This window comes from Convolutriloba macropyga, chromosome 3 (assembly GCF_964194025.1).
Source record: "Convolutriloba macropyga chromosome 3, txConMacr16.3, whole genome shotgun sequence".
NCBI lineage: Eukaryota > Metazoa > Xenacoelomorpha > Acoela > Convolutidae > Convolutriloba > Convolutriloba macropyga.
The window spans coordinates 64,076,400-64,091,109 of NC_134470.1; the positions used below are offsets into that span (position 1 = coordinate 64,076,400).

General features: G+C 35.0%; 2 protein-coding genes across 3 annotated transcripts; both read right to left on the reverse strand.

Annotated features, from left to right (window-relative positions):
• Nucleotides 1-2,229: 2,229 nt before the first annotated feature.
• Nucleotides 2,230-2,864, reverse strand: LOC142336353 (PHD finger-like domain-containing protein 5A). The gene has a single exon (XM_075385117.1). The coding sequence runs from the start codon at nucleotides 2,765-2,767 to the stop codon at nucleotides 2,435-2,437; it is 333 nt and encodes a 110-aa protein (XP_075241232.1). The 5' UTR covers nucleotides 2,768-2,864; the 3' UTR covers nucleotides 2,230-2,434.
• On the reverse strand, nucleotides 2,850-7,205 carry LOC142336352 (D-serine dehydratase-like). Of its 2 annotated transcripts, none has more exons than XM_075385116.1 (2): nucleotides 5,725-7,204; nucleotides 2,850-3,139 (listed from the first exon to the last, which is right to left on the reverse strand). In XM_075385116.1, the coding sequence occupies exons 1-2, from the start codon at nucleotides 6,682-6,684 to the stop codon at nucleotides 2,951-2,953; spliced, it is 1,149 nt and encodes a 382-aa protein (XP_075241231.1). In that variant the 5' UTR covers nucleotides 6,685-7,204; the 3' UTR covers nucleotides 2,850-2,950. The 2 variants fall into 2 exon arrangements, 1 of the variants encoding a protein (XP_075241231.1); XR_012758900.1 differs by having other exon boundaries at nucleotides 3,001-3,139; nucleotides 5,637-7,205.
• Nucleotides 7,206-14,710: the final 7,505 nt, after the last annotated feature.

Sequence of the window (14,710 nt, forward strand, 5' to 3'; positions counted from 1 at the left end):
ATCCTTGAAGTTAACAGCTTAAACAGTTAACGCTTAAACTGACATCAGAATGAATGACTAAATTTTAGCAGAAATCCTGAGTCGAGAAGCGCTCAAAACAAACCCTACGCTGTAAAAAGACAAAAAAACATATCGGAAGAATTCCGGAAACGACTCGAAGTCATGCCCCCCTAAAGACCTGGCTTTTCAAGCAGCTAATATCTCTTTGTAGAACGCATCAATATAGAGAGAACAACAGTCTTAAGTAAGTCAAACAAAAAAAGAATTCGCCAAAGTAGATTAACATTTTTAAAAAATTCATTTTTCATACAGTACAAATAAACATACAACCGACAAACGTTGTTTCAGGCTGTGACACCTAGTAATCCAACTACAAACCAACAGATAAAAGTAAATGAGCTCACAAACGCATCCAGTTTCGAAAAGGAGAATGAGAAAATGAAAAAAATTGTTTAAAATTTTCCAATTTATTGTCAGCTGCAAAATGAAGCACGTGAACAATAAAATTCTTTCGTTCAGCAACAACTTTTGACACCTACATTTCTCGTTCTCTTTCAAAAGAAGATATCAACAAAAAACCACTCTTTTCTCCGTCCTTCGATTTTGATTACTAAAATAATTTTTGAAAACTTTGTACTCCTTGACCTTCCGGTTTCTTTGCTCGCTCAATTATAAAAAAAAGCAGAAACCCATAACGCCTCTGCCAGTCGTAAAAAGAATTTCTCCAATACTTCTCTTCGAAATTTGGAAAAACGAGACATAACCAATATAACCCAAATTCTTTGGATAGCAAAAACATTTCCTGCTCTCAAAAAAGTCGTCTCAAATATCAAAAAAATGATGAACTAATGAAAAAAAGCAAATAATAACTTTAAAAAATCGAGAAATTGAAACGCATTATTAGGCTCTCAAAAACACTGTGGTATAAATTTCAGAGGTTCAAGTCTCAAAACAGCATCAAGTAAAAATTATTTCTACAAAAAACTAAACTACAACGGAAAAATCTGGTCTAATTGTACAAAAAAAACGGCTAAAAACGGTTATATATTCGCCATTACATCAAAAAATATATTCAAAGTCGAAAAGTCATCCACTGCACGTGGCACATGATCAAAAAAACTGCTCCCGCTGAGACATAATTAGTTCACACGGCAATTTTACTCACTTTCACGTTTAGGTCAAAACGCCGTCTGAACGAATAGTAATTCCGGTGAAAAAAAACCTTAAGAAAACCAATACACCAATACACGAAGTATAGAGCAATCAAACGTTTGACGCATGAAACATAAACTATGTTAAGGAAACTTTGTTAAAAATTCCACTTCTAAAAAACTTCTTAATAAGCACTTTTTTTAATTTTATCTTAAATTATTTTATCGCTCTTAATTTGCCAAGATCTTTTAACACATCGTTAATTTAATGCAAATTTAAACCTTCTCAATACGTGCTGTTTATTCATCTATAATTCATAACATTGGATTGTCTTTAAACTGTATTTTGTTAAAATGTTCGGTATTTTGTAGTTCATACTCAAAGGAATTAAAAATTCGTCTCTTTGAAAAACGTCTCAGAAATCAATTTCATTATTTTTGCTGAAATTTTTTGTTATGAATCGTAACGGCTTGGCTGCCATGCCAAATGTTGACAGTTTTAGAAAAACCATTGCACCAAATAAAGAAACATTGAACAAAAGACCGCATTTTTCTTTTCGCCAAGGATCGGCAAAGCGGCTTAAAATAAATAAATTTTAATTTCCAGTTGCCTCCTCGAACTTTTTGAACTATTGCGTCAAACGAATGCATCAAACTACTGAATCAAAATTAGAAGTTGAAAGATTTTTTCGTGGAGATCACAAATCAATTTGCTATTTTAACTGGTGAGGTTGAACCAACGAACCAGAGGTTGATTTGTTAAAATGACATACACATTTGTTACCAAGTTCAATTACCAGTGTTAGTTTATAGAGCGAACAAGAAATAAGTGCTTTTAGGCAACGATTTACACATCGCAGCTCGGATACAAACACGTTTGCACTCCAGCTCTATCGCTTGTTACTCCTGAATTTGCAAAAAATTTTGTTAGAATTAGTGATATTTTCCAAAACGTTGAAAAATACTTTGCCGTAAAATATCGATAGATCACATTTGTCAACATAGCCACCGTGTTATACCTCCATCCATCATTTCGCAAAATCGGAATGAAACATTCCACCTATTCTGCACGCAAATATGCGGTTAAAAAGATACAATTAACTCAAAGCAGACTGCAATATAACATATTGGAAAAAAGTAATTTGGAAAAAGTTTGAAACGGTCAAGTTTTTCAGCGAATTTTTAATGCACTGTGAGAATGCTTCAGAAGACATACGTCAAACACGGGCCTCGAGAATAAACCTTCGCAAACAAACAATTTGAAACTAGGAAGCCATCTAATGCTATCTCTTTTTGAATCCATATTTCTTCCGCTCGTAGAATAAATCAGTTTTTGCACTTCCGAGATTGATAATTTTTGGACATCCATCTCTGTCCTTCTCCAAAATAGTGCACTCTTTACAGTAATATGCGTCACTAACACCAGGACCTCCACAGATGGTGCATCGGCCCTGATATGAACCATAATTGCATTCATCACAGATTCTGACAAGAGTACATGGACGAACGTAGCTGTCACATATTACACACCTCCCATCGCATTTGTCACACAGTCTGCCAATGGCAACACCAGGCTGTTTCCGGCAGAAGATTAGATCAGGATGATGCTTCGCCATATCTATCTGAAAAAGATACAAAACTATTATAGCAATCTTGGAGGTATAACACCAACATATTTCATCTTGAGGTTGAATACAATGCTTGTTACTAATCTAATTTTTTCAGCATAATTTAAAGGGATCCAATTATGTGTCCAGATAAAGAAATAAATAATTAGCCATTTAGCTGGTCCTGAGTTTTCACCACCCCCTACAAGGTGTGAGAACCTGAGAAACTTTGTTAAACGTTTCGCCTTCATACACGTAATACTGGCCGTGCATTGCAGCCGTAGCGCAAGAATGCCAAGGATATACTTCCAGTTCTTTACCAATTGGAAACTCCTGGAAATCTAACTCGGATCCATCGTTCGTTGTTACAATTCCAACTTCCTGAAACTCAGCAAAAATTAATTGACCAAAACCTACGAAACAAAGAATGGTGGCCAGCTAATGACTTAAAAGAAGTAAAATAATTGAGACACAGACTATTAACGGCCAATTCTATTTGGTTGAAGTCAATCCTCTTCACGCGAAAAGGTTGCTCTTCAAAGCTAAACATAGCTGGCAGATTGCCAGAAAATAGCCGCAATAGATTCGCAGATCGGTAGTCTAAAAAAACAGTAAAAAAGACAGACCAAAAAAATTCGTCTTTTCATTGAAGGTTGATCTGTTATATTTTGATTAAAAATCTGTATAAGTTATTGCTGCCTCTATTAGCTGCTCTCTAATAACATTCAATTAGAGTGACACACACCCATTTGACCTTATCTCTTTGAATTAAAGTAAATAAAAGTCGATTTCAAAGTGAGGAAGTCATTTTTGAGAGTGAGGTAAGTCAAGTGTGACCAAAAATTTAATCACGCGCATGAACAAAAAAATTCGCTCCACTAAGAGCGAAAAATGACGTCACACATGCAATTCAGTTGAAATTGCATGAACGAATGAACAAAAAGCCTGACAAAACTGACAGGGCCATCAATTGCCCTCAGATAATTATTGATTCTAATCTCAAACAGATCGCGAAAGCAAACGGCAGATAAAAACTTTTCAAAAAAGACAGGAAAGTCAAAATTATTCAAAAAAGAGTGCTCAAACTTAAGAATCAGAGAACCACTACAATTAGATTTCTAATCACGGCAATTGAGACAAAAATAATACATGCTTCTTCCTTGTTGTATATATGCTAGACAACATGATCTCATACTAATTCAAAAATTAAATTAATCATAGAAAAACAAAAGCAACAATAATATTCAAAGGCAAAAAATCGTCTAAAAACAATACCAAGCCCGGAAGAAAATTGCAATGAATAGTAATAAGTAGAAATGTTGGAATTGACTTTCTAGCAAACTCCCAGTACTGCCTTATTTTGAATTAAATCAATTGCAAACCGAAGAAACCAAGATCTAAGAAAAAGCTGAATTCATTCAATTTTTTAACAACTGAAAAAATCAATATAACGAATATAAAAGTAGGTGCCAGGACAAAACTAGAATGATACAAACGAGAATGTGAAGAATATGGACACAATGTTAGGAACACCGTAACAAAAAGACCAATTCTTGATTTTTGAAAGTTAAAAATCAAATTTAAAAAAATCAAGAAAAACGAGTACATTTCATTGATCAGCATTCGAGACATAGAAAAGACAACGAGTCATTCGAGACAAAAATCCAACTTGCTGAAGAGAATAAAACAAGAAAAAGCAGAATTCAGACATGCAAAACAATGAAACATTTTGCAAAAAAGTGGTCAAAAAATATTTAAGACTGCATTTATGAAAAAAAATTATCTGTTTTTTCAAAAACTTAACACCAAAAAATGATTGAATTTTTATTGAAACAAAATTAAAGTCCCTCGTGTTCCCCAAAATACTATTTTTGTAATTAAAAGCAAAATACAAACAAAAAAACTGAAAAAAATTGGCAAAAAAACTACGAAAATCGGATTAGCAAATGCACAATTTTATGAAACAAAATTACATCGAGGTAGAAAGAGGCATTGAGTATATGAATTATCAAAGAGAAGTTGCCATATTAACTGATTTTTGACAAAAACAGCTAAAAGATCCAAAAATGAAGAAATTAATAGAAAAAAGCCAAAACTTAACTAAAAAATCAAGAAATATGTGCCAATTTTGCATTTGAAACGCAATCTCAGGCTATGCAAAATACTGTGCTATCAATTTCCGGGGTTTATATTTCTTCAACATAGCATCGATTAAAAATTATTTCTACAAAAAACCAAATTACAAGCAAAAAAACTAGGCCACTTAGACGAAAAAACGGCTAAAAACGGTTATCTATATGTGCCATTCAGTCAAAAACTACTTTTCAATGTCAAAAAGTCATTCACTAAACGCAGCGCATGATCAAAAAACTTCTCTCGCTCAGAAAAAATTAGTTCACACTGCAATTTTACTCGCTTTCGCTTTTAGGTCAAAACATCGTCTGAACGAATAGTACTTCCGGTAAAAAAAAACCTTAAGAAAACCAATACTCCTCTTCGAGTCGTAAAAAAACCAAGAGAAGGCCAATAATAGCCCCAGCTATCGCTGTGCGGCTATTAAACAAAAAGATAAATTCATTTTACGACTCTTGGCAACTCGTGGCTGTCTTAGAAGTCTGCTGACCTTGGTCTGAATTGACGGAGACCAAAATGATAAACGCAGTTTTTACAGTCTGTCCCATAAAGTTGAAATAACCGAACGTTCGAAAAACTCTAAAACATGAAATTGAGAAAGCCACTTCTTCCTGGAATTCCATATTATCGGCTTTTTCTAGGTTTTAAATTTGAACTTCGTTCACTAATTTTCGAAATGTTTGCTTATTTCAACTTTATGAAAAACGCTATAGCTTATATAAGAACGAAATCTGGTTCAACCAACATTTGCTTTTCATTTACTGCCCAATCATTGTTTCACTCAATGGTCCTCTTTCGAAATAGAAATACTCAGGGATCAATCGTCATCTTACTTGAGACATCTTGAGTAGCTTCAGATGAGGGTAGTCTTTGAATCGAGCATAACCATATTTCTGGTAGTATTCGGAATTATTAGGCGTTTCTCCCGATAGACCTTCCCATCCACAATCAATCACCATAGTGTTTCTGTCCCAGTAATTCGCAATAACACGGGTCAGAACAGTACCGGAGATATGTTCTATCTTGCAAGAACTTAACATAAACTGCTGAGCGTCGTAAAAGACGTAGTTTCCAGGGTGTACCTCATCAACGCCATCGAAGAGATCCTTTTCGTGAATACTGCAAGACGGCGTGGATCCGATCGACAGAACACTGTTATTAATATTCAACTTTTTCAATTCACTCTTCAAAGCCTTCAAGGCGTTGATAGACTGTTTAATTACACGAATTGAGTCAACTTGAGTTTTGGAATGATAAGAACTACCGCAATGCATGTAAAGACCTAGATAATTTATGTTGGATGACGCAGCAACTTTTTGGATAAACTTTAACGTGGCAGGATCCAAAGCCATCAAGCCTGTCCGCTTATACAAATGGTCAATTTCAACGAGCACATTCCACTTGCCTTCTCCTGAAGGCGGTTCCTTTTGCAGTGCTCTTAAAATAGTTTCATTTTCAAGGAGCAAAGTAAACTTTATCGCTTTCTGTGTTAGGGCAGCACACTGCGGAATTTTATCTGGAGTTATGTGATATGCATAGATAATTTCGTCAAACGGTGGATCTGTAGAGAGCACAAACATTTCTGCTTCGGAAAGGGTAGACACCACAACTCTGCGTTTTTCGTTACAATCTGTCATCATCTTTCCCAGTTCAAGAGTTTTATGTGTTTTCATGTGAGGAACTAAATGGATATTCTGACCACGGAAAAATTTTGCCATTCTTTTACAATTATCTTCCGTTTTCGCTTTACTTATGATGAAACATGGCGTTCGTATTTCTTTACGAGATAGCATTGCGCAATAAATTAACTTTCAGCAAAATGTTCAATTGAGGCAATGAGTTCACTCAAACATAACTTCACCTGGTAAATCATTTAAGCTGATTCTGTTGAAGATCTTTGAGGATAAAAGTTTGATACAAATCTTTGAGCTTGATGAAAGTCTGCATACAAATTTATTTAAAATGGAAATACGATCCACCCAATAGACGGAACCGTTAGTCCCCACTATAAAACACAGAGCAGCATATGAAAAACTACAAAAACGCATTGTGTACTGCTAGGCTGCGCCAGAGGGTTGAATTAATACTATATTAATTAGGTTTGAAGCCATCTCTCCCGCACAACACTACAGGTACAATGAACCTCCGTTACACGTTTAGAACCACTGCAGCCTCTAAGACAGCTGTAGAGTAATTGTCAATTAAAAATTGATTAAAAAAACAGATGTTTTCGAACATTGCGTTAATCGTCAGGTTTAAAAACTAGATGAAATCATTTACAAAGTATATAAACTTCTCTTTGACTCTAACTCTAAGAACAACATTTTATTTACACTTAATACACTAACCAATTGAATTTTTATTCCGGAATTTTTGAAAATCCCGGGTATAATGCTTTCTATTCCTGAAGGGATTTTGACGTTCATTCTTATCTGTTTTTATTTTTTACATGTTGGGATTTACAAAATTTCGAATTAACATGTATCTTTTTTGAATTTCAAAAGTTAAATTTTTGGCTTTCGAACTAATACTTCATTGTCAATTCCTGCCCCGGTACTCATCGCGCGTATTTAATTGCGGTTTCAGCTTCTATGGTCATTAGTTTTTCAACTGTGCTGCGTAGGAGAGCAAAACCGTTCTCCGTGAGTAGTTAATATTGCGTGCCAGCAGGTGTCGTCTTTTCTCCGTGTTAATTTTGTTTCTAATTGGTTTACAGTGCGTTTTGCAGATAACCAAGCGTCTCCCATACAGGAAAACACAAGCGAAACATATTTAATTTCCAAAAAAGTGTAACATTTAAGAATTTTAGTGCCTCCTAATATCTGTAGGCTTTCATGTGGGCATAACCTTGCGGACGTGTTTAATTTTTTACGTCGAAGAAAACTCTGCGGAATAACGACACTCACAAGCCCATTTGCTATGGCTTCAAGTCGAGATCGAGTTGATGGGCGAAAATTTCTCCCTTCTATCAACTAAGTGGTGACTCAACTTGGACATATAGGATAAGTCATGCATTATCTTTGTGGTATGAAGCAACATGCTTTGTATGCTGCCGAATAATTTTCAAAGCTGATACTTCGATTTCTATTACTTGACCTTTCTGTGCAACTGTTGGAGCTGCTATTGCCAAAAAAAGTTCCACTGCAATGATAATTAGCGACTTATTTTAACCAAAAAGAAAATTTAGCTTTCTGCGAGCAAATATCTTACCTCAAAAAACTTTGTTCTGTAATTTTCTAGTTAGTAGTTCGCGGGGCGCACAGTCAAAGGCCTTGTCGAAGTCTAGGTAGAGTACTGATATGTTAGATATAGCTTGCTGTTCAAAAAGCTTGTATTTTTGGTGGAGAAAGGCTAGTAACTGCAAGATAGCTGATCTCTTCTTACCAAGCTCGAAATGCGATTGGGTAGGCTGACCTCGACGTATGCTTCTAAGATACTTCTGTATCATGCTGAAATGTCCTGCATGAAAAACTTCTAGTTCAGGTTTTTAGATCTCTTTTGACAGCTGACTCAGTTTGTGTACTGATATTATTAGGTTGGCAGGTGAACTTTCGTTGCGTTTTCTGATGATTTTGTCTTCAATTGTGGGTTTTTTGCTTCACAAGATGAGATGTCTCAGAACTTATTCAGTGTGGTAGAGAAATTCTATGTTGTGTTACTTTGGTAGTAACTGCAAGATAGCTGATCTCTTCTTACCAAGCCCGAAATGCGATTGTGTAGGGTGACCTTTAAATTTTTCGTAGATAAAATGAAAAAGGAGTTTTTCAAAAACTAAGGATAGGCAGGTTAATATACTTATAAGACGGTATCTGTTTATATGACATTTATCTTCATCTTTGAATATAGTGCCAACCTCTCTAATCTGCCACCTTTTTTACTGAACGTTTGAAAGATTAAAGACAAGGATTTCGTTAGAGACGGTGAGAGATGTTTTCGAGGCAAGCTTCCAAGACCGTCTGGGCCAATCACTTACTTATATCTAGGTTATTTTAATGGTTATTGATTTGAGGCCCTGTTAAAAATATTCTGTTGAATATAGGATTTAGATAGAATTCGGCGCTTTCAAATTGATGGCGTTATGAGAAAACGCTACAGAAAAAAAACTAAACGATTTCTATTTCTTTTTAACCGTTTTCAATTGGTTCTTTTCGTATCGCTTTAAAGCCGGGGTACTCGACGTATGCTTCTAAGATACACTTGTCTCACGTTGAAATGTCTTGCATGAAAAACGTCTAGTTCAAAGATTTTTAGATCTCTTTTGACAGCTGACTCAATTTTTGCACTGATATTATTAGGCTGGCAGGTGAATTTTCGTTGCGTCTTTTGATGATTTTGTCTTCAATTGTGGGTTTTTTGCTTCATAAGATGAGATGTTTTAGAACTTATCCAGTGCGGTAGAGAAATTCTATGTTGTGTTACTTTGGAAAAAATTTATGAACTTTTTTCCATATCCAACCATAGCTCTAATGGATGAGAAAATTCACATCACTGTAGCAGCAGGAGGGGAACGGACTAGTCCGAATAGAGATATTTATTGATTTTTGGTCTGATTTTTGTAAAAATAAAATTTGACCGCCTTTTTCTCTGCTTCCACTATTAATTACTTTAGATCTACTTCGTTGGTATAGGCCTCATGATCACTCGATGCCTTGCCATCACTTGCGTACCATTTCAAAAGATTTTTATCATAGTACGACTGAAGAACTTTCTTGGGTAATTTTGACAACAATGCATCAAGTGACTTTCCGAGCTTAAAAGCTTGCTCAAAATTGTTATCAGACAAGCATTTTAGAAAAATTTCTTTTTTATTACTTCCAAATGTCAATGAGTTCCAGTTTTTTTCTGCTCAGATCTCCAGTAATTATTATGTTTTCACTGATTTCAAGAAACCGTTGTAAGAATCCATAAAGAATTAGTGAGCTATGTTTCTATGAACCATCAGAGTGGGATCGAAGAAGCACGGCAGAACCATTGAACTACCAACGACTTTCAACAATTTTAGGGAAACCTGTTGTCTTGTTTTTGGGACATAAACAAATCGATGGTTGGTTGATTTTGTAACAGCTATTAGTGTTCCTGAATGTTTTGAGTTGCAGAGTTTGTTTGTCTGTCTTTTTTATCGATTTCAAAATTGCTTAGAAAAAACGTTACAATGGGTATATCCGCGAAACGTTTCGTTGAAGCAAAATATGTCATAATTATTTGCTGTTACAATTGCGTTAGCGAGACAAGTTTGCCTGGACTTTTTGTGCAGACTAAGGATGTTGCCGGGTTAAAAATTATAAAATATTGATAATTTCTAGTTGATTATCATGTTCAGAATTACTCAATTCATACCATTTTTTGTCATCACGATGATAAAACTTGAGGTCTCGGATTCGCAAATCAGATGCTTGATATGGATTCAAAAGCTGTTTTCTTCTAATCGACAAGCTATTTTCGATTTTCTTTCTCGTGGACTAAGCTTGCTTAAAAATTTTTTTTGTAAAAGTCAGTAAGTTTGAAGAGCATTAACAATATCCGTCTCCAGTCCCGGGGATTGTTTACTCTGAGAATTGTAATCCGCGTTTATTCTCATTATGTTTTTTTCTTGCCGTGTCAGGTCTTGGTTTTGAAAACTGGCCGAATTTTATTAAAGGTTTCATGATCAGCTTCTGCTCTCTCTCTCTCTCTCTCTCTCGAGCGTCTTTTTTCTGGTTTTCCTCTAATTTGGATACCATTGTTATTTTGTTGAACACATCTTAGTTTACTTTTGGCTTTAGGTTTTAGAGCAAATGAGTCAGTTTTAGCCTTCTCTGCTGTTTTGAAATCGGACACACGTTCTCCAAACAACGTCTTAAGTTACGAGATAGCATTGTGCAAAAAATTAACTTTCAGCAAAATGTTCAATTGAGGCAATGAGTTCACTCCAACAAAACTTCACCTTTTAAGTCATTTAAGCTGATTCTGTTGAAGATCTTTGAGGATAAAAGTCCAATGAAATTTCTCGCTCAAATAATCTCGAATTCTAAACGTTTTAGTAAACGAAATGAAAAAAAAAAGAACAAATGAGATTGATGAAAGTCTGCATACAAAAATTTTTAAAAAGGAATTATGATCCAATCAAATGACGGAACAGTTAGTCCCCACTATAAATCACAAGAGCAGCATATTAAACACTACCACAAACAGGCAATGTGTTTTGCTAGGCCGCGCCAGGTGGTTGAATTAATACTATATTAATTAGGTTTGAAGCCAACTCTCCCGCAAAACACAACAAGTACAGGTACAATAAACATCCGTTACACGTTATGTTTAGAACCACTGCAGCCTCTAAGTTAGCTGTAGAGAAATAATTGTCAAATAAAACATAAATTGATCAAAAAAACTCTTTGACTCTAATTATAAGAATTGAGTTAAAGTAACATCGAATTTTTGAAACTATTTACAATTAAAATCATATTAACAACATTTTATTTGCACTTATTACACTAAAATGAACTGAATTTCTATTCCGGAGTTTTTGAAAATCCCGGGTATAACGCTTTATATTCCTGAAAAGGCATTTTTTCTTTCATTCCTATATGTTTTTATTTTTTACTTGTTGGGTTTTACAAAATTTCGATTTAACATGTACCAGAATAATTTTTTAAAAAGTCAAATTTTTTTCTTTGGAACTAATACTTCAATGTAAATTCCCGCCCCGGTACTCATCGCGCGTCTTTAACTGCGGTTTCAGCTTTCTGATGTAGATCGCTTCTATTGTCATTTGTTTTTCACCTCTGCGCTGCTTAGGAGAGCAGAACCGTTCTCCGTGTGTAGTTAATGTTGCGTACCAGCATGTGTTGTCTTTTCTCCGTGTTAATTTGTTTTCTAGTTGCTTTAAAGTGCGCTTTGCAGACAGCCATACGTCTCCCATACAGGAAAGCACAAGTGAAACATAAATTAACTTCCAAAAAAAGTGTGATATTTTAGATTTTTACTGCCTCCTAATATCTGTAGGCTTTCATGTGGGCATGACTTTGCCGACGGATTTAATTTTTCACGTCGAAAAAAAACTCTGCCCAATACGGACACTAACAAGCCCATTTGCATTTGCTTCAAGTTGAGATCTAGTCGATTTGTGAAACCTTCTGCCTTCTATCAACTAAGTGGTGGCTCAACTTGGACATATAGCATACGGCATGCATTATCTTTGTGGTATAAAGCAATATGATTTCTATGCTGCCCAATAACTTTTCTGAGCTAATACGTCGATATCTATTACTTGACCTTTCTATGCAATTGTTGGAGCTGCTATTGCCAAAAAAGTTCCCTTGCTAGGAAAATTAGCGATTTACTTTAACCAAAATGAAAATTTAGCTTTATGTGAGCAAATATCTTACCTCAAAAACCTTTATTCTGTAATTTTCTAATTAGTAGTTTGCGGGGCGCACAGTCAAAGGCCTTGTCGAAGTCTAGGTAGATTACTGATATGTTAGATATAGCTTGCTGTTCAAAAAGCTTGTATTTTTGGTGGAGAAAGGCTAGTAACTGCAAGATAGCTGATCTCTTCTTACCAAGCCCGAATTGCAACTTTCAAATTTTTAGGTAGGGTGATCTTCAAATTTTCCGTAGATATAACGATGGAGGAGTTTTTCAAAAACTATTGGTAGGCAAGTTAATATACTTATAAGACGGTATCTGTTTATTTGACATTTATCTTCATCTTTGAATATAGTGCCCAGCTCTCTAATCTTCTACTGAGTTGGGTGTATATACCTCTATTACTGAACGTTTCAATGATCAAAAACAAGGTGTTTGTTAGAGAGGATGAAAGATGTCTTCGAGGCAAGTTTCCGAGGCCGCCTGGTCCAATCACCTAATTACATCTAGGTTATTTAAAAGATTACTGATTTGAGGCTCTGTTAAAATTATTCTGTTGAACATAGGATTTAGATAGAGTTCGGAGCTTTTGAATTAATTGCCTTTTGAGAAAACGCTACGAAAAAATTACTAAACGATTTGTATTTCCTTTTATCCGTTTTCAATTCGTTTTTTTCGTATCTTATTAAAGCGGGGGTATTCGACGTTTGCTTCTAAGATATTTCTCTATCACTCTGAAATGTCTTGCATGAAACACGTCTAGTTCAAAGATTTTTAGACCACTTTTACTTCATACGCTGAGATGTTTTAGAACTTGTCCAGTGTGGTAGAGAAATTCAATGTTTTGTTACTTTGGAAAATAATTATGAAATTTTTCCCATATCCAACCATAGCTCTGCTGGATGAGAACATTCACTTCACTGTAGCAGCAGGAGAGGAATGGACTAGTCCCAATTGAGAGATTTCTTGAATTTTGGTCTGATTTTTGTGAAAATAAATTTTGACTGCGTTCTTCTCTGCTTTCACGATTAAATACTTTAATTCTACTTCGGTGGTACAGGCCTTATGGTCACTCGATGCCTTGCCATCACTTGCGTACCATTTCCAAAGATTTTCATCATAGTACGACTGAAGAACTTTCTTGGGTAATTTTGACAACAATGCATCAAGTGACTTTTCGTGCTTAAAAGCTTGCTCAAAATTGTTATCAGTCAAGCATTTTAGAAAAATTTCTTTTATAATACTTTCAAATGTCATTGAGTGTCAGTTTTTTTCTGCTCAGATCTCCAGTAATTATTATGTTTTCACTGATTTCAAGAAACCGTTGTAAGAATTCTTTAAGAATTTGTGAGCTATGTTTCTATGAACCATCAGAGTGGGATAGAAGAGCAATAACAATATTTGTCTTCAGTCCCGGGGATTGTTTTCTCTGAGAAATATAATCCTCGTTTATTCTCATCATGTTTTTCTTGCCGTATCAGGTCTTGGATTTGAAAACTGGCTGGATTTTATTAAAGATTTCATGATCAGCTTCTGCTCTATCTCGAGCTTCTTGTTTTCTGGTTTTCATCTAATTTGGCTACCATCAAAATTTTGCTGAACAGATCTTAATTTACTTTTGGAATTAGGCTTTAGAGCAAATGAATCAGTTCTAGCTTTCTCTGCTGTTTTGAAATCGGACATAAATTCTCCAAACAACGTTTTAAGTGACAGCAGATTTTTTTCTTCAGTTTGAATTTTGTTTTCATTTCCATGTTGACTTTTTTCAAATGTTATCATTTTTTCATTAAAATCCCACACTTATTTGTCATTACACAGTCATTGCAATTAACTGGAATATTTTGGCTCAATTGACCTAAGAGGCTGATATTTTGTTCGGAGAATTTTGTGTATTTTGTCTTCATCTGCATGGAGTGACCACAAAATACACAATGGTGCACACTATCAATTTTATGTGTTGCTTCATTGCAGCTTTTACAGATTTTTGGGCTTGTTTTTTGTCAAATGTTTTTTTTAATGATTGATGGACTGGAGAGATCGGTTCAGAATAGGATAAAAAAAGGAAATGATGTCATCTGGTTTTCAAATTGCGCTCTAAGGTGGAAAATTCTTGTTTATATACTGTGTGTGTCCCCATGGAATTCAAAAAGGTCACTGATGCTAAGAAAAATGGATTCTTAGGTATTTGGCCCTAGCCTCACAAATTGAGTAGTCAAACTGTTAAAGCAACTAATCCCAGGCCATGAAGAGAAAATGATATAGTCCCCAAGGAGTGTATATTTGGGAGAATCAGTTCATAAAATGGTGTTAAAGGACATAGTTTCTCATGTCTTTGCGCTCTCTTTCTCTCTGGTTTAGCTCAGCGATCGTAGTTGCAACAGCACTCTTACTTTGTTTTTGAGCTAATGAACTATTTTGTCGTTAATGAACTCTAACTATAACGAAAATACTTTTCGCACAAATTTGTTTTGTCTA

Excerpts from the sequence above, each read along its gene's own strand:
- LOC142336353 (XM_075385117.1), bottom strand. The coding sequence starts at position 2,767 with ATGGCGAAGCATCATCCTGATCTAATCTTCTGCCGGAAACAGCCTGGT.
- LOC142336352 (XM_075385116.1), bottom strand. The coding sequence starts at position 6,684 with ATGCTATCTCGTAAAGAAATACGAACGCCATGTTTCATCATAAGTAAA. Across the intron at positions 3,140-5,724 it reads AGCTACTCAAGATGTCTCAA|GAAGTTGGAATTGTAACAAC; the intron begins GTAAGATGACGA and ends GCTGAGTTTCAG.